This window comes from Canis lupus, chromosome 28, assembly GCF_011100685.1.
Source record: "Canis lupus familiaris isolate Mischka breed German Shepherd chromosome 28, alternate assembly UU_Cfam_GSD_1.0, whole genome shotgun sequence".
NCBI classification, from domain to species: domain Eukaryota; kingdom Metazoa; phylum Chordata; class Mammalia; order Carnivora; family Canidae; genus Canis; species Canis lupus.
Window position 1 is genome coordinate 34,343,233 of NC_049249.1, and position 27,257 is coordinate 34,370,489.

Sequence of the window (27,257 nt, forward strand, 5' to 3'; positions counted from 1 at the left end):
GGTGATAATGATCGTAGTGATGATGTTGGTGGTATTAATGGTGGTGGTAGTGATGGTAATGGTGAAGATGAAGGGGAAGATAATGGTGCTGGCGACTGGGAGGTCAGCGCCTACCATCTGCTGAACACCCGCAGCGTGGCCAGGTGTGCTAGGTACTTTATGGCCTTTGGCTTATGAGATCTTCACACTAACCCTCTGAGGTGAGTTATCATTATCTCCATTTTCCAACAAGGAAACTGAGGCTCAGAGTGGTTACCTGGTTAGAGAGTGGAAGGGTTCAGACTCTGGACTCTAAAGGTACTATTCCTCCTCTACCTCATGCCCCCCAAGTGACCGACTGTAGAGGGGAAACCTTTCCTGCTGATTAGCAATTTCTGGTCTGCAGTTCCCCAATACAAATGTAACAAGCCAACCACCCTTAGCCACTGGCATTTGTTTTAAGAGGTGTAGGCCTACCTGAAAGGAAAGAGTTCACCCTAAAGCAGCCCTTGTGTGCTGCAGACTCTGATCCCTCTCCTGCCTTCAATGAGAGTGAAAGCCAACTTCTTCATACAACAAGGAAGGTAGAACAGAAGGGGCTGGCAGGTGCTGGGAGGACAGTGAGGGGCACAGCTGGGCTCCATGCACCTCCTTTTACTGACAGCCCCCCAACCTCTCTTCAGAGGGTGCATCCTGTCCAAACCACTCCAAAGCCAAAGGCACAGCAGCAAGGGTGGCTGAGAGGCAGAGCGGCACAGAGGGCCAGAGGTCACCCCTCAGAGCCTGTCATGGCTCTGCTGTCAGGCTCCTACCAGCAATCGAGGCCTCAAGTAAACTGATTTAGCTCCTCGTGTTCCCCTTCCAGCTGGCACAGAGGGCAGGAGGAGGTGGGGAGGGACAGAGCTGGATGGAGGGCCCTGCCTGGCATCCTCCGGGGCCGCTCTGGCCTCTGAGCTGCACAGGACAGGCGAGGAGGGCCACGGAGGAGAGCACAAGGGCAGTGGCCATGGCCAGTCTCGCTCTTGAGCCACGGGCACCGTGACCGGAAGCTCGGCTGTTAAGACAAAAACCGAGGCCCAAAACAGGCACCAGGGGCCCAGCCCAAGCACCCGACTCCCCCGCCTCGTCCCCTGCCCTGCCTCCCCAGCGATGGATGTCCCAGCCCAGCAGCCTCCTTGCTTCCTGCGGTGCTGTGCGGACGGTCAGCTGACTTCCTGCCCTGGGGCCTGAGCACCCTGGGAGGACAAGGCTGCAGAGACGGCTGGCGAGCCCTCCCTGCGGGCACCTGACCCCTGCCCCACGTCGGCAGACCTGAGAACCGACATACAACACGACTGCCACGTCCCTCACACAGCCCCTACTGACAGAGCCCAGGATGCGTGAGATGAGCTGAAACCGAGGGCCCAGAGAGCCTGCACTCACAGGTTCCTGTCCTCATCCCTACCCGCAAAGCACCCACTGTGCACCAGGTGCCGTCCTGACTTCCATGGAATCAGGCCTGAGCAAGACAGGCCCCTGCCTTTTAGGAAGCGCCTCCCTCCAGGATGTGCCTGGAGAATGTCAAGTCCAACACGGTCCCAACTCATCAAAGTGCAAGAAGAATTCCTCTGGGGTTCGAGTTATCTCCCCAAGGTCTTCATTTCCAGCCCTTTTCTACTTGGGTCCCAAGACTTTCCCAAGTTCATCCCTGCAGAGGGGAAATCACCCATTCTCCAGATAGGTCTACTCAGTAGGTCACAACCACAGGAGTGCGCAGGCTGCCTGAGGTCCTACGGTGCAAACAGCGCACCTGCACCAAGTCCCGGAGGCAAGAGGAACAAACATCTCGGGCCCAATGCACAGATCAGAAAACGGAGGCTCTGGGCAATACTAGGATACGCCAGTGCACGCTGCTGTCAAGTGGCAGGAGAGGCCGTGGGCTTTGGGGAGTCCTGAGAAGGAGCCTGGCCTGAAGCCACCCCCGAGTCTGGTCCCAGCCTGCCATCCCCGGTGACAAGCTCCTGAGTGACTGTAGCACAGCCGCTTCCTCCTCCAAACCTCAGTGGCTTTGCCTGCAGTCAAGGAGTTGAAGGAAGTGAGTGATGGTTGGTGTTTCTCGGTGCTGCCATGCCATACTCAGTCCCAGGAGCCCAGTGCTGGGGGACAAGGATGGTGTGTGGTCACACAGTTACAGAGAAGCGTCCCCTGCCCTACCTGGCTCCCAGCTCATGGCCCCAATCCCTTCAGTATGGAGGGCAGCAGGAGTCCCGCTGCAAGGAGACACTCCTTCTAGCAGAAACTTTCAGGTGTGTCCCCAGGACACTGGCCCCTCCTGTCCCCTTCCGGCCATGGCTGCATACTGACACAGGCTGCCCTTGTCAGCATGGGCTTGAGGAACCACTCCCAAGGGACTGCGGACAAAACAGGCTGCCTTCCCTGGGGAAGCCAGTGCCTCGGCCAGGCCCCAAGGGAGATGCCATGGGCCCAGCCCACCAGTCAGGACCCCCAGGGCTCTGCAGAGAGCTCAGCTCATAGCAGCCTCAAGAGCTGCCTGCCTGCACCTCAAGTGCCCCAAACACAGTAGCAAGGTTTTGCTCTTCAAAACTACTCCAATGGTTTCTATCCCCACCTTGGGGAAAGGAGTCCACATTCCAGCTCCCTGGAGGGAAATCCACAGGCTTTAATGAGTTTCTCTGATGAAGCCCCAAGCTCAGAGCCAGCTAGGAAGGGATGTCTTCCAGATTTCGTGAGGAGCTTTGCCTGAGGCTCAGGTGATTGGCTTCCTCTATACCAAGAAGGTTGGGGTATGAGAGGGGCTGGCAAGGGGGCCCCCACCCCCAGGACTCTGATGCTGTTGTTGTTTTTTTTTTTTTTTAAGATTTTATTTATTCATGAGAGACACAGAGAGGGAGAGGAAGAGACACAGACAGAGGGAGAAGCAGGCTCCATACAGGGAGCCCGACATGGGACTCAATCCCGGGACTTCAGGATCACGCCCTGGGCGGAAGGCGGTGCTTAACCGCTGGGCCACCGGGGCTGTCCTCTGATGCTGTTTCAACAGGGCCGCTATGAGGCTGGAAACAGCTGGACATGACCAGGTGCCCAGAGAGCCAGGCCCCACTCTCCACCCTCAACTTTCATGCGGCTCTGCAGAGAGCCAAGGACAGATGGGCTGTGGATCCTTCGCTCGGGTGCTGCTGGGACGGTCAGGGAAGGAGCCAGACACACAGGGGCTCAAAGCCCTCTCTGCAGGCACTTCCTCACCACAGATGTCGGGCAGGTCCTTCCACCCGAGCCTTGCTTTCCTCATCTACAAGCTGAATAAGCACAGCCCACGTCAGAGAGGTCTCACAAAGAAGAAAGGAAACGAAGTGCGTAAATGTTCTTCATGAATCTACCACACTGCATGGATGGGAGGGTCAACGCCACACCAGGTCTGGGCCGGTGCCGGCTGGACTCTCCAGGTTATGTTTTCACACTGACTGGCACTGGCCAGAGGCTCAGCTAGCAAACCACAGGTGCTGGGTTCCCACCTGGCAGGCTCCTGGTAGCTCCAGTTAGCTCCTTCCCAGGTCAGCCTGGACACAGGAAGAATGGCCACTCAGAGCCCTCAAGCAGCCCAAAGGACACCAGCCACCAGCTGGGCTGCAGTGTCTCCCCTTATTTGGAGACCATGAGAGACTCCTAAGTCTGGGAAACAAACAAAGGATTATGGAAGAGGAGGAGGGTGCAGGGATAGGTGACTGGGTGACGGGCACTAAGGAGGACAAATGATGGGATGAGCACTGGGTGTTATAAGATATGTGGGCAAATTGAATTTAAATTAAAAAAAAAACTTTAAAAAGAGGGAAGAACGTGGCTTTTGAGATATTCTGTTTAAAAAGGCTCATTACCAAAGGAAATAATTACAAAACATTAAATGACAAAAGCACGTCATGCTGTGCTTGACACATGCTAAGTATGACTATCATCTTTGTCCAACAGGAAGTTGTTCAGAAAAAGACCTTAGGACAAAGGACCCAAAGCCTTGGACCTGGCTGGCCCTGCCCACCCCTGGGTGTGAGCAGTGATGTCCTCTCCACGCCGGGGCCCAAATGGGACTGCGCTGAAACACACACTTTCAGAAAGGGGCATTTCTAACTGGTCGCCACGTTGGGGATAATGGGAAAGAAGGGAGTTCCCAGGGGTGGGATGGGACTTCTGGTTCCAAGGCCTGCAGGTGTGGGGATGACAGTGAGGGTGGCAGGACAGTAGGGGCTTATTTTCCACTTGGAGCAGAACAAGCAGAAGGCAGTGGCTGCCTCCCAAGGTAGAATCTGCCCCCGACTCAACCAAGGCTCTCCCCTCCCAGGACCGGCCATGGGCGCAGGGTGGGCAGCCTGGGGTAGCAAGCCCGAGCCCCCTCGTGCTCAGGAGCCATTTCCTTCTAAGCCCCTCCAAGGGGCAGTCGCAGGAGCTCGCTCCTTTCCGCAACCAGAATGGCCAGAGCTGATGAGATGCCACCTTCTAGGTAAGGCTGCAGGTGGCTCAGCCTTCCTGACGCCGCTGGCTTGACCCTCTCCGGCTTGGGAGTTCCTGAGTCTGCAAGCCAGAAGCTTTTGAAAAGGAGCCCTCCTGTGACTGTTCACCTGTCCATGTTTGGCCCAGGGAGCCCCAAGGGCAGGTTCACAGCAGGTCATCCTGGCTTCTTGGAAAAGCAAGAGAGGCCGGAAGGGCACAGAGATCATTTGCTAATAGGCAAGACTCAAATGAACCATAGGTCCCCAAACAGCGGCCAGGTTATGTGAGCCCTAGGCGCACACATGTCACAGGCTTCTGGGGATCCCATTTTTAACTGACAGTAACACAGAATATGAGCTCTGGTGTCCAGGACTGTGTCCTGAGGCCCTCGGGCTACCAGCCCAGTCGTACCTTCACCACCATACTGGATGTTCTCAGCCAGAGAGAGTGGACTGGGCACTATGACTTGCCACATCCAGGTGACATGAGGCTGCTAAGAATCTCAAGGACAGTCATCCTTCATCTCCCACTCACAAGCCAGGAAGCCCATTTGCAGCTTAGTTTCCACATGAATTAGGGGTTTGTGCCAACATCCACTGGGCTATTAAAGGTCCCAGAAGCCATAGCCCTCTTGGACATCAGTAGGAAAACAAGGAGCTCCCTGAACTTGACACTTCCTCACCTTTCCCCACCAAGAAATCCTCCCCTCACCCCCAGACTTTCTTAAGTGAATAGAGGACACATCAGATGCTGAGGAAAGGTAATGGGGAAGAACCAACCAGCATTGGGATTCTGGACGACAGCACTGGGATTCCGGACAATGGTCCCTCCTTGAAGGAGGCTTTACCACTTTACCATCGCCATCTGGGGTACCGCTCAGTGGTAGAGTTGGGGCTGGCCCAGGTGTAGTCCCTGGCCCTGTCCCCTGCCTCAGCCTCTGGGGTCATTCATGCCACCCCTCCCCATGGAAGGTTCTCTGCTTCTCTGCCCATCTTTCCCCCATCACCCATGTTTCAGGTGTATGTGACACTATGACATAATCTTTGCTCCTCCTTATCATCTATCTATCCACACAAGGGGGAAGCTTCTAGAGACCAGGGCACGTGGCCATCCTGCCCCACACTGAATCCTTAGTGGTGAGGACACTAAGACACAGCAGGTACACACCAAACAGCACCGGCCCCACGATGAACAGAATCCATACAGAGGGCGGGAACGGGATCTGGCTTCTAGTTTTCCTGCCCAGCGGTGCCCGGCACACAACAGGAACCCAGAGAGAGGTTCCAGACTGAGTGGAAGGTGAGAGAAACGGACCAGACGTGGGTCCCCGGGCGCATGAAAGAAACTCTGGTGGAAGCCCAGATTCTGCTCCTGGAGCAAGGCCTGTGCGCCTGGGAGGCAGACACTATGCAGGTGCATTCTGGGTTTTCTCACACAAAATGCACACCCCCAGCTGTGCACAGGCAGTGTGGACACACAGCAAGCCCCACAACTGAGCGTGTCCTGAATGAGCACGGGGCCCTTGGGCTCCAGGACTGTGGCCATGGCAGGTGGGTGGTGTTCCCGGCACCACAGCTCTAAAACAGAATGGTCAGCTAGAGCCAACTGGTCAAGCCAGCTCCCCAAGCACGCAGGCAGACTATTCAAAAAGAACAAAACCCAAAGCACCAGGAGTGCCCTGCCCAGGAGACACTCCTGCCCCAATCTGTGGGACGGGGCTGATGCTGGAAATGGCTCTTGCGCTCAGACAGCCTGGGAGCGTCTTGTCAAACTCTGTTTGGCACCACCACTGGGCCAACGGGCCCCCCTGGACGGGTGGTGGGTTGATCCAATCACAGGAGGCATGTTGTCCAAGCCAGCGGAGTGTGTTCTGTGATGCTAAAGGGAACCTGCATTATTACACACACAGGCTACGAGAGAATCAACACATTCACCACAGACCTTGGACCAAAGAGGCTAAAAGAATTCAATTCTATTTTGTGTTGGGCCAAGAATTTTGTGGTGACTTTATTTTTTTTAACGCTATGTGTCTGCTTTTCTTATTGGACAGAGTGAGAAATTGCTGCTAAGCTCATGTGTTTTGTTTTAATAAGGACTGTTTCTTTCATCTTTTTTTCTCTTTTAAAAGAACAAATTCTTATTTCCTATAACTCCACAGTGTATTTGAACCTGCAGAGTCAATGGGCTCCCGGGGCTCGGAGGGCCATCGAGAGTCTCCACTCAGCGTCACAGCCAGTTATAGAAAGGACTGGGAACCACGCCATTTAATGATGGCTACCTCTGGGGTAGATTCCAGAAGGATCTCACTTTCTGTGTTTTTACATTTCTGAACTGTAATTTTTTTTTTTTTACCTTCTAAACTCTGAATTTTTTACATGCGTGAATTTTGTAAGCAGAAGAAACAATACACATAAACAAATCCAGAAATCATTTGCGTTCATGTGTGTTTGTCCCTACTCCAACAAGAATATCATTATGTGCCAAGAACTCAGTCTTATGTGCCCTTATGTCCTCAATGTGAGAGAGAGATCACCTCATTTAACCCCCATGACATACCTACTTCGCAGATGAGGACATGGAGGCTCAGGGTCCCATAGCTAGATCTGCAACCAGCTGTATCTGCTTCCAAAGGCCCTGCTTTGAGCCAGTCTGCCCCACAGCCTCCCTGCAGCCTCGAGGGCTCCTTTCTCTCTGCCCCTTTTCCTACTTGGCCACTGAAAGCAGCTGTCCTCCTAACCACAATTAGTACAGAGGCCATGAATTGGGTGGACACTCTGGAGATGTCTGGGTCATGACCGGTGACTTGTCTCCCCCAAGTCAGTGCCTGGCCTCACCCAGCAGACTGCCCAGGGCTGGGGAAAGGGACAGGCCAGCAGGCACCTGGGGAAAAGGCTTTGCTTGATGTTCAACTGAAGAAAACACTGGAATGATTGGGAATAGGGACCCTACTAGGCCATCTTCAGTGCTGCCTTGTACTGTGCCACGCTGGGAGGTTTCAGGACAGAAGTCCCAGGCCACCTCTGCAGGGGTTCCGGGCCACGGACCCCAGCACAGATATCAAGTAGGTCCCCTCCCACCTGTTGCCACATGCCCAATCCCACTAATATGTTAATGGTGTTTCTCAGAGGCTGCTCTGCCAAGGGGTCGGCCCCCACACAGGATGCAAAGTGCTGCATCCTCCACCCCCTCCTGGAGACCACAGCACGTTTTGGCTCAGAGAGGTGTCACCTTTCTGAGACCTTTTCATTTTAAGAACCTTCTGCACAAGTCCAGCACAGAGTGAGAGCCCACAAAGCCCACCCCAGGAGACAGGAACAAAGGTGCACACGAGTTCCTAGCAACTGGCTAGGCATGCTAACAAACTTACCTTCACCTCGCCCCACAACCCAGGGGTGGGAGCTGCGGGCACAGGCTGCCAGTGGCAGGACTCCAGGACTGCATTCCTCCCCTCCACCTACGCTTCCAACCCTGCCCGTGAACTCTCTAGCCCTCCTTCCTTGGACCCTGCTTCCTGGGCCTCTCGAGGCGGTGCCATGCGCTGGCTCAGCACACACTCCGAGCCATACCGCCCTGCTTCAAGTCCCACACCTGCCAGGGACTGGTTCTGCCGCCAGGGCCAAGTTATTAGCCAAGTCTCTGCTACCACGTCCCCAGTGGTCAGCAGCATGACAATAACAGTACCCGTGTCCCGGGCTGCCTGAGCTTCAAGACAGCCGGAACCAACAGGTGGCAGTGAGGGTCAGAGAAGAGCCTGCAGCCTCATCATGGTGCCCCGGTCTCTCTCAGGGCCCCAGAACACAGCTGGGGGCTCAGGGCAGCACGTGCCTCGCTCAGACAGAGACAGTGGCCGACGCACACTCACCCCAGCGTCCCGTACACAGGAGAAGCTTAGTTTAGTTGATAGAACTTGCAGAACAAGTACAGCCTGTGACTGTGAAGCTAAACTCCTCCTTGGAACATGGTGACCCCTAACCCGGTCTTCCTGCCGCTCTGCTTACAGGTAACCTTAAAGTCCATGCAGAGCCGCCCACCGTGTGGCCACCCACAGCCCAAGGTGGGAATCAGGGGCAGCACAGGGAGCAGCCTTCTTTACCAGGAAGACGGGTACCCTCGCATCATCAGCCTCCCCTCCCTGCCCCTCTCTCCCTCATCATCCGCTCCGCAGCAGGGCCGACGCCAACAGCAATGGTGGAAGTGGTTCTTGGTCACACAGAGGACTTTCCAACCACGTTCCCGGGTCCTTGAAGATGCTCCAGCCCAGGCCACGGCCTCCTGGCTCTGTGCTGGCTGCTGTGGCTTTCCCAGGCGTGGGGCGGCGTCAGCCCTGGAACAGGCCAGCCTCTGCGGACCGAGTCCGGGGTGGAGCGCAGGATAAAAGCACGGCCAACGGAGGCCTTTAAATGTCAGAGCAGTCATCCCTCCCTTATTTCACAATGCTGCTCCAAAACCACCTCACCGGGCCAAGCTCTGTTACCACAAAGTTAATATCCTCTAGCAACTTCCGAGCGGGTTGTCTGCCTCCAGGGCCAGGACACATCTGGCCAGCAGAGAGATTTCTGGATCCCTGGCCAGGGTGAACTTTCTAGGGGTTTGTCTTGCATGATGAGAACCCCAGGGCCACCCCTCGCTGACTGCATCTTAGTTTTGTTGTACCAGACTGAGAGGAACAGCCTCACCAAAATCCTTCGAGGGACGGGAGAAAATTCCGGCCGCGAGTGAAAGCAGAAGGAAATGAACAATCCTCACTTTGGCCCACGCTTCTCAAGTATGGCAGCAACAGAAGAGCGGCCTGGAAAAGACGAGAGCGCCGGGGCTGGACAGGCAACCCAGCACACGCTTCCAGAGCAACGCCACTGTGAGAACGCAGTTTTCATTAAAAAGAAAAAAAAATAAAAAAGAAAAAAGAAAAAAGAAAAAAAAAATCACGCTTTTGTGCACTGAGATATGCTGAACTTGTTCTGACGCCAGGGTCCCAGTTAGCCAAAACTCACAAGCGCTGGCCACTCCTTTTCCGCTGCCCCCTCTCCAGCACCGTGTTCTTATTTGCCACTTGAGGAGCACAGGAAAAGGCCACGGAGGGGCCAAGTTTCGGCTCGGCAGACCTTTAGACAATCGGGTGGGCCGCGTTACATCACCCCCACGTTCCTGACCGCCAGGGTAACAGCACCAGGGCTCTTCCCACGACTAGCTTTCAGTAACAAACTGATGAAGTCCAGCCGCCTTCCACATGGAGAAACTAAGGCACAGGCGCATCTAGATCTGGAGCTGGAATAATTCTCTTAAAGGGCCAGAAAAGTAAATATTTTAGGCTTCTGGCCTGTCCAATCTGTTTTAACTTGAGAGCAGCCATAGGCAATTCAGCCACCGGACGTGGCTATGTGCCAATAAAACTTTATTTGCAAGAATAGGCAACAGCCTGTTGGGCTGTGGTATGCCAATCCCTGGTCTAGATGGTCTGAGATGACAACTGTCACCTCTGCTGGAAGACACTGGCCGTAACAGAGTACCACTGAACCCTCCCCGCCACACACACACACACACACACACACACACACACACACACATACACGCACGCTTGGGAGGCCCCAGGGCACCACCTAGCAGAGCTCTAGTTAGAACACTGAATCTATTATAAAATATTAAGTCACACCCCACACGGAACTCTGCAGACACCGGGCCTTGGTCCTCCCAGTCCTGCTCTGTGACCAGGGCACTCTCTATACCCCTCCCAGCACAGGCTCAAGGGCTGAGGGGCTCACGGCTTCCCTCTGTTCCACCTACAACCCTGGAAGAAGAAGAGAAGGTCCCAGCAGACCGAAACAAAGGCAAGGCCAGGTGCTCTGGATGCATGGCCTCTGAAGAGCCCCACCAGGGTCCCAAACCTGGGATAAGGATGGTCTCCACCCTTCTCTGGGCTGGCGGCTCTGGGACAGGCCTCGTGGCCAGCACCCTGCATCGTGGATCTCTCTAGGGCCTGGGGCTGGGGCAGTGGGGGAGGTCCACGGAGGGAGAGGTGCTTCATTTTCTCCGCACACCATCTCATGCCGAGCCACAGGCATCGCTGTGGAAGCCCACAACTCCTCACACAGCTTCCTGAGCTTCTTCGAGGTCACCATCAGTGTCCCCATTTGGGTACTGCTCATTGTCACTGCTTCAAAATGGTCTCAGATTTCAAGAATAATCCAATTGTAGCCTACTTCATCCAGGACGGTGACAAATGTCACCTCAGGTTGTCTAGACAGTTCCAACAGCTGGTGGAGCAGGGGCCAGATCAGGCTCCCCTGGCAATGTCATGTGAGAGCTCAGTTGCCATCCCAGAACTGGGTACTGACCTCTCAGCCTGCCCACTTCACTGTCCTCAAACCAGAGAGCCCTGCGTGTCCAGGATGACCTGACCACCAAGGACCCACCAGAGCTGAGGAAGGAAGACCTGCTCCCAGCCGACCCGCAGCTCCGTGACACCAGCCCCTACTGGTTCTGACCCTCCACCCAGGATGGGAAGGGCCTGGCACCCTGAGCTCTGCCAAGGGCCCCTGATGCAGATGGAAACTAGGACAAGCATGGACCTTACAGGCACATGAGGCCGTGAGCTTGGGTGCCACTCTGAATCTCAGTCACTTCTGCAGAAAGGGACAGTAATCCCCACTGTGCAATACTATAATGGAGACAACACGTAACGACACAAACATAAATCTGGTCTCTGGCCCACATGCGCAGTGGGGACGGGGACATGTAGGCATTGCAAGCACACTGCCACACGTGGCGAGAGCCATGAGTGCTACATTCATGTGTTCACCAGAGTATCATGGGGTAGGGCCCAGGCTGCAGGAGGTGCAGGTCTCCAGCTAAAGGTTCTCGACATGACCCATGCTGCCCTCATTCCCAGGGAGAAGGGACAGTGTGGGCAGCAGGCTGACCAGGCAAGTGACCCAAACCAATGTAGAAAGCCCCAGTGTCTCACTGCTCTGGCTTTCTAGTTCCCGAGAGGAAAAGGAAGCCATTTCTGACTTGGTTTGCCTCCCCAAGGACATACATGGTCATCCTCCTCTTTCCCCTGATGAACACTTACATGCCTTCTTACCCTGACCAGTGCTATGGTCTCCCAGGTGCACTCTGAGACCAGATCCCCAAGGCAGCTGATTCAGAGGGTCCAGGACCAAGCAAATGACATCCGATCCTTTCTCAAACACCTGATGGCTTTTCTCTGGGCTCAGCACACAGACCCACTCCCGCTAGCCTGCGAGGCTCACCTGAGCCATGCCGACCCCTCACAGCCCCTCCTGCACACCCCCCACCCGCCAGGACCCCCATCACAGCTGGCTTTGCCCTGAACCCGCCAAGCCCATCCCACCTCCCGATGTTTGTGTTTGCCCTTCCCTCTACTTAGGATGCTCTCCTTCATCACCTGTGCATGGCTGAAGGCATCTCGTCATCAGGTCACCTCCTGACTGGCTGCCTTGTCACTCCAACCTGGAGCTGGCCACATCCACCCCCTCTTCTCCCATCGGGCATCCACATCGCACCTGCCTGTTTTATTTTCTTTACAGCATCTACTGCCACCTAAAATTTTCTTGCCTGTTGCTTACTATCCACCCGTCTTTCTAGAAAGTAGGTTATATGAAGATGGTAATTGTGTGTGGCTTACAGAGATATCGTCGGAGCCCAGCTGAGTACAGGCACTCATCGGACACCATGGAGGACAAGGAGGTAAAGAGCGGAAAAGAGTGAGAACACACCCCTAGTTCTGGGATGCTAGGTGGCACGGAGGAGAGACCATGCTTGCCCCAGAGCTGCGTGGCAGGGAGAGGGCAGGCGTGCCCACAGCGGCTCTGGGAGATCCCAGAGCTCGGGGCTCAGCTCCAGGCCCACTGGCCTCTGAGCCGGGGGAGGGGGTGCAGGTGGGGGGGGGGGGACTCTGCCATCTGCTCCCCTTGAGGCTCTGCAAACAGGAGCGCTGGAGGAGGAGGGAGGGGGGCCCTGTGTCCTCCTGTCTGTTTCCCGTGTCTGTCACTGTCACCGGCCTGATTCCTGACCCGGCAGGGCCCTCCATCCCGTGCACGGCAGCTGCTGCAGCCTGCAGCTTTCCCAACATGCGCAGAAGCAGCTCCACCGAGCTTCCTGTCCTCAGTCCCGGCAGGCCCTGGGGCCTGTGGCCTCCAAGTGCTGCAGCTTGCAGAACCACAGCCTCTTCCCTTTGTCACCCTCGCCGGGGTGGGAGCAGCTTCCTGCAGTTGCTTCCTCCATCATATCTGGTGTTCACGTCTTGGCTTCTCAGTTCTCCAGAAACCCAATTAACAACGGTGACCTCTCTGTGGACATACGGGTGGGTTCTGTCCCCCGCCGGGGCCCTGGCCGCTCCAGGCAGCCTTCTGCACACTCTCTGTGCACAGAGCTCTGGCGAGGAAGCAGCTGCAGCCCCCACCACCACTACCACCCGCTCCACGCAGATTAAATGCATTACAGGGCCCTGCACTATCTCAGGGAAAGGGCTGGCGCCTGGTGGCCTACTGCGACATACTACCCATGTGAGCTCACCACTACTGCTTGCGAGTGGAGCTTCTGGCGGTTGCGCTGTATTCTGGAACCAAACATTTCTTTTGTTTTCCAAGACAGAAAAGAAAGCTACCCTTCTCCTTCCCCGAAAGGAGTCATCCAAGAGCCCTACTACGCCCAACTTTCAAAGGAGGCATTGTTAACCATTTGGCCATAAATCGGCAATCACCACCCACTCCAAGTGCAGTCAAACCAAGTTCCCGCTGGCTTGCGGGCTGCAGCAGAGGGTCTGCCCTCCTGCGTGGCATTTGTTTTCTTTAATTCTCAACTGTGGCCTGACGCTGGGAGAAGCAGTTAATTCAGGACGGCTGATACCGCAAGAATGTTATAAATAAATGGCCCATGTCCACAGGGGATCTTCTATGTTGCAGCCATGCTTGGGACAATGGAGCTTCCATCCTGTGAGGGCCACGCAGAAGCTAGTGGCTGCACAGGGCAAAGGCACAGGCATGTGTCAGACGTGTCAGTGCTGGGCCCCGCTCACAATTAAGCACGTGTCCTCCTCAGGGATACCTCTCTGTGCTTCCCAGTCTCTGGCCCTCCCTGGGGCTCTCTCAGGGGCTTGCCGCTCCTTCCCAGGAGGCATTCCCCCAACATCCCCACTAAGGAAGCGGGAAGAGGGCAGGGAGTGGCATAATTCCTAGGTCCGTCAAGCATCCCTTTCCCCCGCATCCTTCTGGGCTGGGCTGGGCTCCCAGGCTCTGATAGTAGATTCTAGAGGCCATCGCAGACACCACATTTTCCAGAGCTGCTTCCCTAGCTGCTGTCAACAGGCCAGATGTGGCACAGCTGAAGCGCGATCCAGTGTGACAAGCCCTCAAACCTGTAAGAGAATCCTGTGGCCCTAAGCGACCTCAGCCTTCTCCAGCCCACGTCCAGAGAGGCACCCATTTTCAAGTGGGCAAGGACTGAGAAGCTTCGGCACAGGGGTCAGAGGTCCGGGGACAGGGCAGGGGTCAAGTTTCAACAGCAGGGAGAGCCGGCCTTGGGTGGCAAAGCACTGAGATGCAAGGTTTTGGGGGTGGGATGGTTTTGAGGATGCTTGTGGAAACCAAATGAATCGTGGTGATCGACTAGGCTTCACTTATACTGAGAAAAGATCGAGAAGACATATTGGCAAAGTGAGGGCCGCAGGTCAGATAGCAAAGCAGACTTCTATCCAGCACACACTAACCTGAGTAGTTTAAAGGAACCTGTTTTCGGGGATTAAGGCGAAGGCTTCTCTGCCCAGTGAGGTCTGTGACTCGGGTGAGCTGGAAGCAAGATTAAGCCACCAGGCAGTCCTGCTGTACACCTCCAGGACGTCTGAGCCTCTGACTCAAATCAACACGTGCACTGCCCCTGCCCTGGCTCGTCTACTATCATCTGCCCAAGGCCCCTTGTCCCCCCACGGGCCTCAGTCTGCTGCTCACCCCACCTGATGGAGCTTCCTCTGGGGTACTGTCACTCCCCTCCCTGCACTCAGAATAAAGCCAGAGGACTTCAGAGTGCCTTCCAGGGAGGCCCCTGTGCTGGACCCCTTGCCCTCCTCCACTCTATTCCAGCCACACTGGGGCTCCTCCCAGGCCCTTCCTGACTCCAACCCTTGCACCTGTGCTTCTCCTGTGGGCCTCCCACCAACCCACCTCATCCTCGAGCCCTTCCAGGGCTGCCTCGTGGCTTATTTCCTTCATGAGGCAGATTCTAACGTGCTATGAGAACACTCTCTGGAAGGCAGGCCCGTTTCAAAGGCTACCACAGGCCAGAGACACCCAGCACACACAGCATCTGGACAGGGCATTAACACTCACACTGGGTTCCTGGTCAGTCACTCTGCCCTCAGCCCAAGACTTGAGATGGTGAACAGGGACTCAGAAGTTGCCTTTAAGAACCCACACATAAGGACTTGCCTCACAAATGTCCAACGCTACACGTTAGCTGTTTTTGTGGACACATCTAAGGTAGCTATGTCCCCAGTTCAGCATAAGTCAACCCCAAGCCCTCTCTGGTGCTGGGGAAGGTTCACCATAGAGTGGGGATGCCACTGCTCTGCTGGCACAATGACTCAGTAGGGGGCCATTCAAGAACTCAGAGGCTGGAAAACCGGGCTCTTGAATCCCTTCTCTAGGTCACACCTTTGCAAATCCAGGCTGACCCAATACCTCCTGACTGAGGGGCCTTGAGTCCTGGTGCTGTCTCCACATGAGAGAAGCCCATCCTTGGCCTCTGCAAAGCCACCAGGCTGGGCCTGTGCTCAGCTCTGCTGCTCCCAAACCCCACCACTCCCTTGGTGAGCTCCTGAAACACCCTGGCACTGGGGGTCCCGGCCCAGACCTACTGATTCAGACCCCGGGGAGGGGCCCAGGAAGCTGCAGTCTCTCTTGGCTGCACCTACACAGAAGAACACGTGGTCATAAACCCAGGGCTCAGAGAGGCAGGCCAAGGGCTCACAGTCACAGCACGGCGGGGTGCAGAACGGGGTCTCAACCGGGGTCTTCCAACTCTAAACGCAGCTACACTTCCAATGACAGGCCACACTTTGACTCCCTTGTGATATGAGAAGCATCTACCAGGTGGGATCAAGTAAACACCCCCCTTGGAGTCACAGAGCCCCAGGTCCACACCTCAACAAGGCAACTCAGACCCTCCGACAAGTCACACAAGTCTCTGGGCTCCAGGCCCTCTGCTGGGGAGCAGCGATACAGCTGAGGACCCCAGAGCGGCAGAGACAAAGAATCTCCTTGGAGTTGAAGCATCAAAGAGGCAAGGTCCACGTGGCCAACAGCCCCTTCCCACTCTGGCTTCCACGGAGAGGGAACTAGAGAGACATCCTCAGGTGCAGCGACCTCCAGGACCAGAGCAGGGACTGGCAGCTGAAGATGCTCCAGGCATGTCCGGGGAACAAGAGGGGCTCCCATCTGGACAACTGGCATCCAAAGCGGAGGCCCTCAGACAGCCCTGGGCACCGCAGAGCTTTGCTGCCTCACATCTTGAGACACCTTTCGGCTCTGAAAGGCTCACAATTAAAGCGTGGAAAATCACCAAGTGGCACTAAAAGCTGACTCCCTGGCATGTCCCCAGCTGAACTCCTTCTATTTTTCTTTTCCCGGGAGATGAAAGCTATTGTGTCAACACTCGGCCCCAATCCGAGTGACCTTAAACGGATTGCTTATGCAACCTGGTGGCTGCAACAAGGGACAGCAAAGAGCGACCCAAGTGTCTGAACAGGGGTTTCCTTGAATTGTGACAATACCCGTCAGGGGTGCTGCAGTGTTACTGACATGCCTATTTTGACAGAAGAGAAACCCTGGGGAGAACTGAAACTAGCCTCTGGCTCGGCCCTCCCCGCCCCACCACTGGCAGGACCCTGGCCTCACGCCGACGCCACCTCTCCCAGGACTGGCAAGCCCCACGAACTGCCCAGAACCAGAGCAGCAGGAGACAGGCCACAGGGTGCACCTCTGATGCTCATTGGTGTGCCGACCACTGGATGGATCCACATCTCCTGACTCCTCCCCTCACCCATGAGAAACATGGGTCCCCTTTCTCATTTTAGAGAAGGAAATGGAGGCTTACAGAGGGGGACTTGCCCAAGGCACATAGCTCAAACGTGGCAGAAAGGGAAACTGAGCCTTTTTCTGACTCCAGTGCTCACGCTTTCACCTCCATGCCCTCTAGGTCCCGTAGGGGTCGCCAACCTGGAAAGGCCAATGGGGCTGTCCTCTCGGAGGACAAATCATAGCAGCAGGAGGAATGCTGAACCCAGAGTTAGGAGGCCCAGGTTCCAGCCCTCCCAGCGTCCTAGGGAACCATGTGGCTTCAGACAAGTCACTGACTTCCCCTGGACCCCGAGGGGCCTCACTTTCAAGTGAAGAGACTGACCGAGCAGATCTCTCAGCAGGGGCTGCCCAGATCATGGAGCGGGAGTCTAAGACCTGCCTAGTCCAACCAAAACACTGCTACAATTGACCGGCAACATCTGTCGAGAGCACAGAACAGACCTGCTGGGTCAGCACCCAGAGCTGCCATCCCTTGCCAACCACCCTTCTGATGGTCCAAGTCTTTTTTTTTTTTTTTTAACATTTTATTTATTTATTTGAGAATGAGAGAGCACTTGCGTGAGACGGGGGAGGAGCAGAGGGAGAAGCAGACTGTGCTGAGCGTGGAGGCCGATGTGGGGTTCGATCCCATGACCCTGAGATCAGGACCTGAGCTGAAATAACGGAGCCACCCAGGCGCCCCTCTGATGATCCAAGTCTTAAAGAGGAAGACCTTTGTTCAAGCCTGTCCCGACTGTTTCCTCATCAGAAGCAACTACTCCCATGTGTTCACAGTGGGTTTTGCCTTTACATTTAGCATTTGTTTCATTCCAATTAGAAATCCCAGGCTTTCTGTGACCGCCCTTCACCAGATCCTCCTGCCTGTCTGTATTCTGTGTTGTAAGGGGCCGCCCATCCCTGAGTTCCTCTGTTTGCCGTCAGCGCGGTTCCCCATGCCAGCAGGAAGGGTCTACGGGTGCAAGGCCGCAGGAAACTAGACCCAGCACAGTGGCTGGCTGGCGTGGGCAAGCCAGGCCTGAGCCCAGGGCTTTGCCAGGGAAAAGCACGGCGGGCTGTGACTGCTGGGGCCGCCTAAGCGGGGAGGTCGTGCAGCCAGGGGTACGACGAGCCACCCCACACGGTGGCTGAGAGCCACTCCTTTGTTACAGGCAACCCCCACTGGCAAGCGGGGCAGAGCGTGGAAGGCTGACCCGGGGACGCCCTGCCAACAAGCCACATGCTACTGAGGAGCATCTGTGACAGCCCTCCGACAGCTCTGGCAGCAGCTCCTTACCCCTCAGAGCCCCCACGGCCCCAGCCAACCCAGCTCTCCTGGACCCGTCTCCTGGACTCATCCTGGATCAGCCCGCAGAAGACTTTCCACCTCGTGCTTCTGCCCTGCCCAAGCCGCCCCCGGCCAGCTTTCCCGGGCCCCTCAAACATCTGCTAGCACAACAGTTGCTGCCTGTTTGGGGGTTTGCTCCAGGAGGCTTGCGGACTCAGTGTGTGGGCAGCTGTGATCAATCAAACCTCTGTTTCAGCATCCCGACCCCTCCTCACAAATGTCTCGCTTCTGTTTGAAGCACTGTTGAGAAATACAATTTGTTGCTCTTGCAAGCTGACCGGCTCGGGAGTTAAAGAGACAGCAAAGGCTGTGACACCCAGGGGCAAGGCGGCATTCCGTGGGTAATCTTTTTAACTGCTGCTTTTTTCTGAGACCTTTGCTCACACACATGTGATCTGTGTCTAAATGGCCATGCATAGCTCAGGTCTCGCTGGGAGTCAACCAGTGCTTGGTAGTCAAGCCAGGTCTCAAAGAAGCAGTAACTAATCACGTCAGCAGAAGTCCTGCTGGTAAACAACTCATATGCTCAAGCTGGGCCTGCTCTCAATGGCACACATTGTCATTTTGCAAACGGAGGCTCCGGCTTCACATAAAACACCAGGCAGAAGGGGTCACGTGGGGAAAGCTGAGAGGGAGGTCAGCAAAATGTGGCCTGGGCAGGGGCGGGCACGACTGCCCCTCTGGGCTGCCTTCAAGCAGCTGCTCCGTGAGCTGAGTGGTTGCGATGACAATGAACGGGGCGGGGCTGCCCTTCCTGGGCTGGCTCCTGGCGGCATTTCTCCCACTGGGCACCCTCAGGAGCCAGATGGCTGGGGCACCTGCAGCCTCGCTCGGCATCCCTGCCCACAAGCTGGGCATTGAGGTTTTAAGAAGACGTGAGCAAAGACAGAGAGTCTGAAATCAATTTGTAACCACGGACCCCCGGCGCCCCAGCCTCACCACGCGAGAGGGCCACTGCTGCCAGCCGGCTGGACAGCTGTGCCCAGACATGCAGCTGGGAAGAGGAAGGGCATCTGGTGGGCTCTTGGGACCATGTCTACCTAGCTCCGTGGGTGACAGGCATGAGGCAAAATGCTCGCACACAGCCACCTCCTCTGGCGGCAGCGATTCTGACTCGGTCACCACTTCACAACCCTTGGCTCTGAGGAGCACAGGGCTCCCCACGGGCTGGGCTGAGCTGCAGGGCAGGGCTCCTTCCCATTTCAAAAAGATGAGGCAAGAAGACAGACAGGAGAAGTAGTAAATGGCAAGGACAGAAACGGTGGGGGGTGGGGGAAACAGAATGAAAGAAATGGGCAAATATAGGAAACATGGAACCTTCTAATGCACGGAGGGTGCCTCCTGGGACCACCACTCTCTCTCCTAGGTCCACCTCTGGAGTCGTCTACAACAGGCTCACGTCTTCCCTCCAGGATGTGCAGCAGCAACGCTAACAGTAATTGTCAGCACTCGTTGCGCACCAGCCAGGGCACCAGGTCGTGTGTGTGTGTGTGTGTGTGTGTGTGTGTGTGTGTACAGACAGGCAAGGAGACACGCAGACGTCTCCATAGATACAGATGGACCCATGGGTTCGTGTATACACACATCCACACATCCAGACACAGATACACACGTACATGTTATCACATCTCTCTCTCTCTCTCTCTCTCTCTCTCTCACACACACACACACACACACACACACACACACACACACACAGTTTCCCTTATTCCTCCCGACAGTCCCAGGGCAGCAGCAACAGCAGCAGTGGTTGTGGTATTAGCTGCTGCACAGACATGTGAAGCAGTCTGCCCAGGGCTGCCAGCCTCCCGCCGCTCATCTGGAGGTCTTCTGATTTGCCCATGTCCCCCAGCCCCCAAAAGCAGATCTACAAGTGAACATCATGTTCCAGGAGGAGGAGGGGCTAGGACGGACAAGGCCGGAGGGGCTCTGAGTACCCCCTTGCTCCGGGTACCCTGACTAACGGCCAGAGGAAAGCTCCGAGTGCTCATCCCCATGCCGGCAGGTGTGCTCTGAGCCCTGAAGGCCCCAGCCCCAGGCAGCGCCTCCAGGAAGCTGGGGTCTGTCACAACTCCCAGTCACTCCAAAGGTCTAACCGAAAAGGCACTCTGCAACAATCTCATACACCTGGTCCCAGATCTACACACACAAAGGGGCTCAGTCACAAAAATACTCAACTAGAACCTTCACCCCCTGCAAATAAGTGAATATTATAAACCAAGATCACAAGACCCATGAAAAAGAGTTCAAGATCCGGCTTGGAGAAACAGAGCCGTGCTGAACCTGGGTTCAAGCCTCTCTGCCCACAGCTGTGCAGACCCTGCTCCCTCCCAGCAGTGACAAATACTGAGAAAGCCACAGCCCACAGAGGCTCATATCTGGGGGCAGCAGTCCCACATCAGCTGTCACCTGGCCGTGGACAGGTGTCTGTGTGCCAGTGATAGGCTCAGCTCATGGGATTCCCGGGCACAGGGTCCTACATGTTCCACGTGGATCGAGGGCTCTCTGCAAAGGCACTGGGGTTGCCTCAGGCCTAGCTTTCAAGGCTCCTGCAAAAGCAAGGTCCACTTTGTGAGGCCATGAACTATCCAGTGGGGGAGCCAGAGCAGGCAGGGTCCCGTGCAGAGAGGGCTGGCTGGGGCTCTAGAGGCATGGACAAGGTGGTTTAGGGTCCATCCCCAGGGCTCGGGCCTCCCCCTCCTGGCATACACACTTCCCAGGGGCCCCGTCTTCACTTGTCCCGGACTCTGCCCTCCCCAGGCGTTGGCTAGAGAAAAGCAGGCACAATCAGGGCGGCCTCCCCAGGATCCTGGAGGTCTGCCTGGAGCCAATGAAGCAATCTACACATCTGGGCACAGCCCCACCGAGCAATATATTTTCAAACAGTTTCTACCCAAGTGAGGACGGGAAATGTCTCCACCGATGCCAATGCTGCTACTCCAACTGGTGGGCAGTAAAACAGAATAACATGTGTAAGTTGTTTTTATTACCTATCTAGCTTATTAGCCAATAAAATAAGCTCAACGTTAAAAATTTAACTGAAGCCGTTTATCGTACCCAGAACTCGGGGCTCTGGGTTTCCCTCAGGAAGTCACCTACATCTGTCACCTTTCCAGCCTCTTTACCTACTTAAATTTCTCCAGAGAAGAAAAATCCCATTTGCACATCCAACGTAAATGAACGTGTTTGATCCCTGTCTAGCTGGTAAAGCAAAAAATGTCCGTTATGCAGGAAAAGGAAAGGGACACTCCTGGAGCACTGATGGTAAGGTGGGACCTGGACAACAAGGGGCAGGGTGAGGTCTGCTCCTGGGTGAGCCCCAATGACGTGGGGAAGGCGGAGCACGTCACGGGCTCGTCCTCCAGCTGCCCCAGGCCAGGGCCCGGCTCTGCAGCAAAGGGCCACACAACCTGCACTCTGGGGCCAGGTCTATGCTCAAGACTCAAGACACCTGCCCCTCCTGTGTGTGTGTGTTGGGGGGGGGGGAGAACCACCAGGCTGGCAGGGGGACTGGAGAAGAGAAGGAACTGCCATCAACAGAAGTGGCATTTTTATTCTAAAGCAAAAGGAGGCCCAGCTGGAAAAACAGCTCTGGGCGCTGAAGGAAGGTGGTCATGCCCACAAAAGAGCAGACACGTGTGGCCCCAGAAGCGGCCACACACTGCACGGGCCACGCGGGATCTGTCCCTTAACACCTTAACACCCAGCGGCCACCAGTGCTTCCATAACAAAGTCAGCAAAGACGATGGTCAAATAGTGGCACGAAGGAGCTGAGGGCCCCCTAGACACAGAACAGAGAGACTGCATCCTACCCACCACACCCACCGTCCTTCCTGGGATGGGCCTCCCCAAGCCTCACTGTCATGCTCACAGCCTCAGGCCCCCTCAGTAAGAACCCAACACAGGTGGCAATCAGGCTCCGAGACTGTCCTGGAGACCGCGTACTCTCTCCATGTCCGTCTCATTCAACTCAAGCCCCGAGCTCATTGTTAGCACAAGGCAGGGCTCCAAGACACAGATGATAAAGGTGCAAGGGAGGCGGCCCATGGCTGGAGGCCTCACCTACGGTGAACAGCAACGATGATTACAAAGGTGGCAATCAAAATTTCTTGATGGTCTCATGTTGTTGACAGTTTAATCATATCAGTAAGTGCTTCTCCGCATCTCTTACCCTCTGAAACCATGACCCACAGTCCTGACCTCCAGATCAGCATAACCTGAGTGACACTGAGTCCTGGCCTGTGTTGCAGAGAGGGGTTCCTGCGACAGAGGCTCCAGTGAAGTGCTAGAAGGGGATCACCAGTGTTTGAGGACAATGGTCTCCCGCCCCCCAACACCATACCTCTCACCATTTGTCTGCTCCTACACCACTAACACTGTGTTCACAAGAAAAGAGCATCTCTGATTTTAAACAGAGAAAAACAAATACTAAAGGAAAAAAATAAACAAACAAACCTTGATTTCATCTTTCTTTGAATAGGATTTAAAAAATAAGGAATTATAACCCACTCCTGGGCATTACTGAAACTGATACCCCACCTTTGTCTGGGATGTGCCAGGACCAGCAGGGGCTCCCGTAAGCACCCAGATGCCCCTGTGATGCCTCCCGCATGGCTGAGGCTCTTACCTGTGCCATCTTAGCAAGGTCCAGGGAAGGCCTCTGCTCCTGCACCTCTTCTGGGCGCCGCCGCTTAACGCCGACCTTCTTGTCATTAAGGACACACGGCTGGGAGCGGCTTCGGGACAGCCCGCTGGAGCGTCTGGCCAGCTCTGGCGTTGAGGCAGGTGTGCTGTTGGCTGAGGGTGGACAGTACTCCGCAAAGGAAAACTGCTCGTGGGAGCAGGACAGGGACCGCTGCATGTCGAGCCGGCCCCCGCCCACAGGGTTCGGGTCGGGGCTCCAGATGTCGCCCGCCTGTCCACAGGTCGCCGAGCCTGGCGCCCCTGGGCAGGGCTGACCTCCGAATCGATGGTGGAATCCTGCCTGGTCATAGGGTGAGGAGAGCGCGTTGGCCCGGGAAGGGAGGCTGAAACTGGAGCTCCTCTGCATGGTGCTGAAGCCATTGGAATAGCGCTGGACGCTGCCCCCACTGTAACAGCGTCTCTTTTCTACGGGAGTCCAGACTTTGGAGCCCAAGGGCCTCCACGATGTCCGGCAGCTGGACATTTCATCGGAGAAGGACAGTGACCGGCACTGGCGCTTGCTGGGGGGCGCGGAGGGGTTCCCGTTGTGGTCGCTGAGGCTGAGGTCTTTGATCAGGTTGGTCACTGCGCAGGCAGTGGCGGCCTCTCGGTGCCACAGAGCGCTATCCTGACACTTCTCGGGCAGGCACTCCCAGATGCCGGTGCTCGGCTGCTCAATCTGAAGGGGGCATTTCCTGTCCAGGTCTCGCCATCTGTCATTTTCTGGTTCAGAAATGACAAAGAGAAAACAGGATTTGAGAAGGCCTGCATGCCAGCCCTCTATCTCCTCACCAAGAGCCCATTTTAAACAGGGTTTCAGAGCCAGGAAGGCCCTTGAAAACCATGAGGTCCAAGATGGACGAGAAACGGAGTCTCAGAGCAGGGATGTGAATCCCACGGTGTTGACTGAGGCGCAGAGCGAGGCCCAAGATGCACATACTGCCCAGGCCTCCTGGCGTGGCTCCCTTTCCAACATTCCATACTGCCTCCCAGGGAAGTCCAACGACAGTTTCCACCCAAATGCTTCCCCATCTTATAGGTGGGAAACCAATCTGCCCCAGCCCTCCCCCGGCCTGCAGCAGCGGAGGCAGGATGTCTGTTACGTCCTCTCTCAGGGCTGAGGCCCAATGTCCCGGTAGGAGACCACCACCAAGGGGAATCCTCTGGGACTCGGGAGGGTCAAGGTCAAATGGGGCGGGCAGGGCCGCCAGGTTAGTTCATCCGAATTCCATCTCTAGAACACTTGCTGACAACAGAAACTGGAAACTGTACTGATGTATGCCTCCTCCGCCAAAACGCTCAACATCATCATCATTGTGACGAGTGGCTGCCAATCACAGAGCACTTTCCTTGCCTTCTCTTGGTTTCTCACTGAAATCGAGGACGCTGAAGTAGTTCAAATCTGTAAGGAGCTTGGGTTGGCCTGCACAGACGTAAGGGTACGATTTATACTCACGTATTCAGGTCTCTACTCGAACACGTGAATAAATAAGCTAAGCCTGAGGAAACGATGACTTTGTAGCCAGACCTTTATTTTAGTGAAATACTGAAGAACTATATTTGGTGTTTTTCTGCTAAAGAGTCACGTAGGGCGGGGGGCACCTGGTGGCTCAGTTGGTTAAGCGTCTGCCTTCAGCTCAGGTGGTGATCTCGGGAGTCCTGGGATCCAGCCCCATGTAGGACCCGCTGCTCAGCGGGGAGCCCACTCGCCCTCTCCCTCTGCCCCTCGTGCTTGCACTCTCTAATAAATAAATTAAACCCTAAATAACAACAACAACAACAACAAAGTGATACGACTGACAGCAAAATGGTAAACAAAACGCCCTCCGGTCGGGGGCTGGCGACATAAATGAGCAGGCAAGTAGGAACATGGAGCATGAAAACAGCACAGTTTCAAGGAATATTAATGATGCAGAGAAATGTTAATGATGTAATAATTCTAAGCCTAAAAACAGAATAGGAAAAGTGTATAGATAGCATGATTCCTACTTTGTAAAATGTGTATTATATGTGATGATTAAAAGAAGATAAACCAAAGTGTTCCTGGATAAATGGGAGAGAACTGGCTGATACACACACACTTTTTCTCTCCCCCACCCCCTCCGGCTTTTTGTTTTGCTGCAGCTTCTCCATTTTCTGTAAGGACAAATGTATTTCCAAATATGTGGCGGCTGTGGCCACCAAGCCCACTGGTGCTATGCCAGGGTCAGGTCCTATGACCCCAGCCTCCACTGGCTTTGCTCCTTTGGTCTTCCAGGGAGTTCCCTTAGAATAACGCTGGCCACCAACTTCTCTTTTGGGACAAGGCATGGAGGCGTCAGGCGGGCCAGGAATGTGGCTGACTGAGGAGGGAGCCAGCGGGCCCAGCCACAGAGCAGTGAGGCCCCAACATGGTGCCACAGTGACCCTGCTTACTAAGGACAGTCTCTGTCCCAGGCCTTGGGGAACCCATGAAATGAAAAAGAACTGATCCCACCCTCAGAAGATCTTTGCTGCCCTGGAACTGTCCCCAAATCCAGGGAAGTAATGAGAACGGGGGCCCGAAGATTCAGTCCCTCTCATCGGGCAGTGCCCTTCCTCCTCTGTGGCCATCTCGTGATCTCGGTGCTTCGTGACAGGACCCCTCAGGCTCCCTCATCCAGGCTCACCCACTCACTGCTCCCAGAGAACTTCCTGAGGCCCATGCCTGTCGTGCTCTGTCCCCACTGCAGCTGCCGTGGCCTCACAGAAAGAACGCAAACCTTCTAGGCTGCCATCCAGACCCTCTACTCGGGACACAGAGGACTTCCTGTGACATCAGCAGTCAGACAAGAGGTAGGGAGAGTCCAAACCATCCCTCAAACAGCCCATAAAGCACACTCCTCATTTGTCCTGAAGAGTCTTCTTCATAAAACGGAAGACTAATGAAGCAGCTGCAGGAGCACACAGGAGGTGGGAGTTCTGTGTTTAGGGTGGCTGTCAGATCCCCAGAGGGGACTGGGGTTGGACGGCTAACCCTAACGTGCTCCTGCTCGCCTGCGGGGGCCACGCCACTGAAGGGTAAGCCTCTATGACTCTAACAGTAAGACTCCTTCGCTGTAGGGACGATTAAGAGTCAGTTCTCAACCAGGTCCACCAGTTCAATGCGAAAGCAACGTGTCTGCAGTGAATCGGCAGCTGCCGCAAAAACACTAGCTCTTTTACATCCTTACACCTTTGCAAAGGCCTGGACTGTTCTTCTCTTGCTTTATCCTTCCAGCGAAGGTCTCTTCCTCATCATTTAAGAGGCAAGTCAAACATCACCCTTTCTGTAGACATGCCTTCTCCACATTAGCCCACAGCTCTTTGCCTGATTTTCAATCTTATGGCTCAGATGTCACCTGAACCTAAATTATCCGTTTACAGGTCTGCTTCCACTGAGCCACAGCCCTCGAGCACAGACCCAGCATGGCCCCTCAGTGCCCAGCATGGAGCCTGGCACACAGCTGACCTTAGCCAGAGGTGGGTAGAGGAAGGAGTGGGTAATGCACAGATAAAAGCTGCAGGGCAGGCCCGGGGTGTTCATTTGGTCTCACTTGTCTTTTATCCTTGGCACCAGTAACCTTTCCTTGGCCAGGCAGGTGCAACCTCGGGACTCTGCCTTCAACCTTCCTGCTTTGTGGAGGCCATGGATAGTTACAGGTGAAGCAACCCAGGGTCTGGCTAGTGGTATGATGTCTAAGATGCTCTGGAAACACAAAGCCTCATTCAACACTGAGTGCTGCTACTGTGTGTCCACACCAGCCAGGTGGCCACTTGGTCTGTCTGAGGGGCAGATAATATATTAATTGTTACTATCTTTATCGCTTGAAGAAGTACAATATAAGAAAAGTAAAAAACAATCGAGGCTATGTTTAGCCCTCGTGTTTTCCCCCCTTTGCTCAGGGAACAGAAAGTGATTTGCTGGGTCAGGTCACCAGACAAAAGAAACAGGAATAGAAGCTACTTTTTAATGGCAAACAGCCTCGAACTTCTGGCCCTGACGTCACACGGGACAAAGGGCCTCGGCAGGGCTCCGAGGAGAGGATACTGGACACCCCCGCCCCTCCATTCAATATCACTCTGCACAGACAGCTATAACTCTTTCAGAAGTGACAATGGCCACGGACCTGGGGAGTCCACTGAGCAGGGGTCACATGGGATGGTGGAAAGGGTGTGGACGTGGGTTTCAACCTCAGCTCTGCAAGTCACTTTAATTCCTCAGAGCCTCAGTTCTCTTGTCTATAAACCGAGGGTGACAGTAACGACCTCGCAGAGCTATTCTAAGAACCAAACAGTTGCTTGGTACAGGGCCTGTGAGGGCACAGCAGGCTCTGCCAGCAGCCGCACCACAACTAGGACGACAGTGTTGGACGATGTGCCTACAGCTGGGGCTCAGCTCTTCGATCACTAGGTACCACGCTTTGTGGGTCTGGCTGGAGTGGGAACCTGTACGCTCTAAACCACAGTGCAGGCCACCTCAGTGTGGTTTTATTTAGGACCCTTGGATTGGCAGGAACCACCCTTGGTTCAACGCAGCCCCTGACTCAGTATACAGAATCTCTAGGGGCAGGAATCTGCACTGAAATAAGCTCCTCGGGTTATTTTTGAGAACCACTCCTACAGGAGACACAGGGGCCTGGGTTCTCACACACCTTCGTCAGAGTGGCCATTCACTCGGGCCATCTAGCCATACCCAGGAC

General features: G+C 55.2%; 1 protein-coding gene across 6 annotated transcripts in view; it reads right to left on the reverse strand.

Moving 5' to 3' along the window:
• Positions 1–27,257, reverse strand: part of FAM53B (family with sequence similarity 53 member B) — a 105,966-nt gene that overhangs the window by 27,816 nt on the left and 50,893 nt on the right. For all 6 annotated transcript variants that reach the window (XM_038579035.1, XM_038579039.1, XM_038579040.1 and 3 more), the window contains one exon: positions 22,502–23,280. In XM_038579035.1, the coding sequence (XP_038434963.1) occupies positions 22,502–23,280 (779 nt within the window). The remainder of the gene's footprint in view (positions 1–22,501; positions 23,281–27,257) is intronic.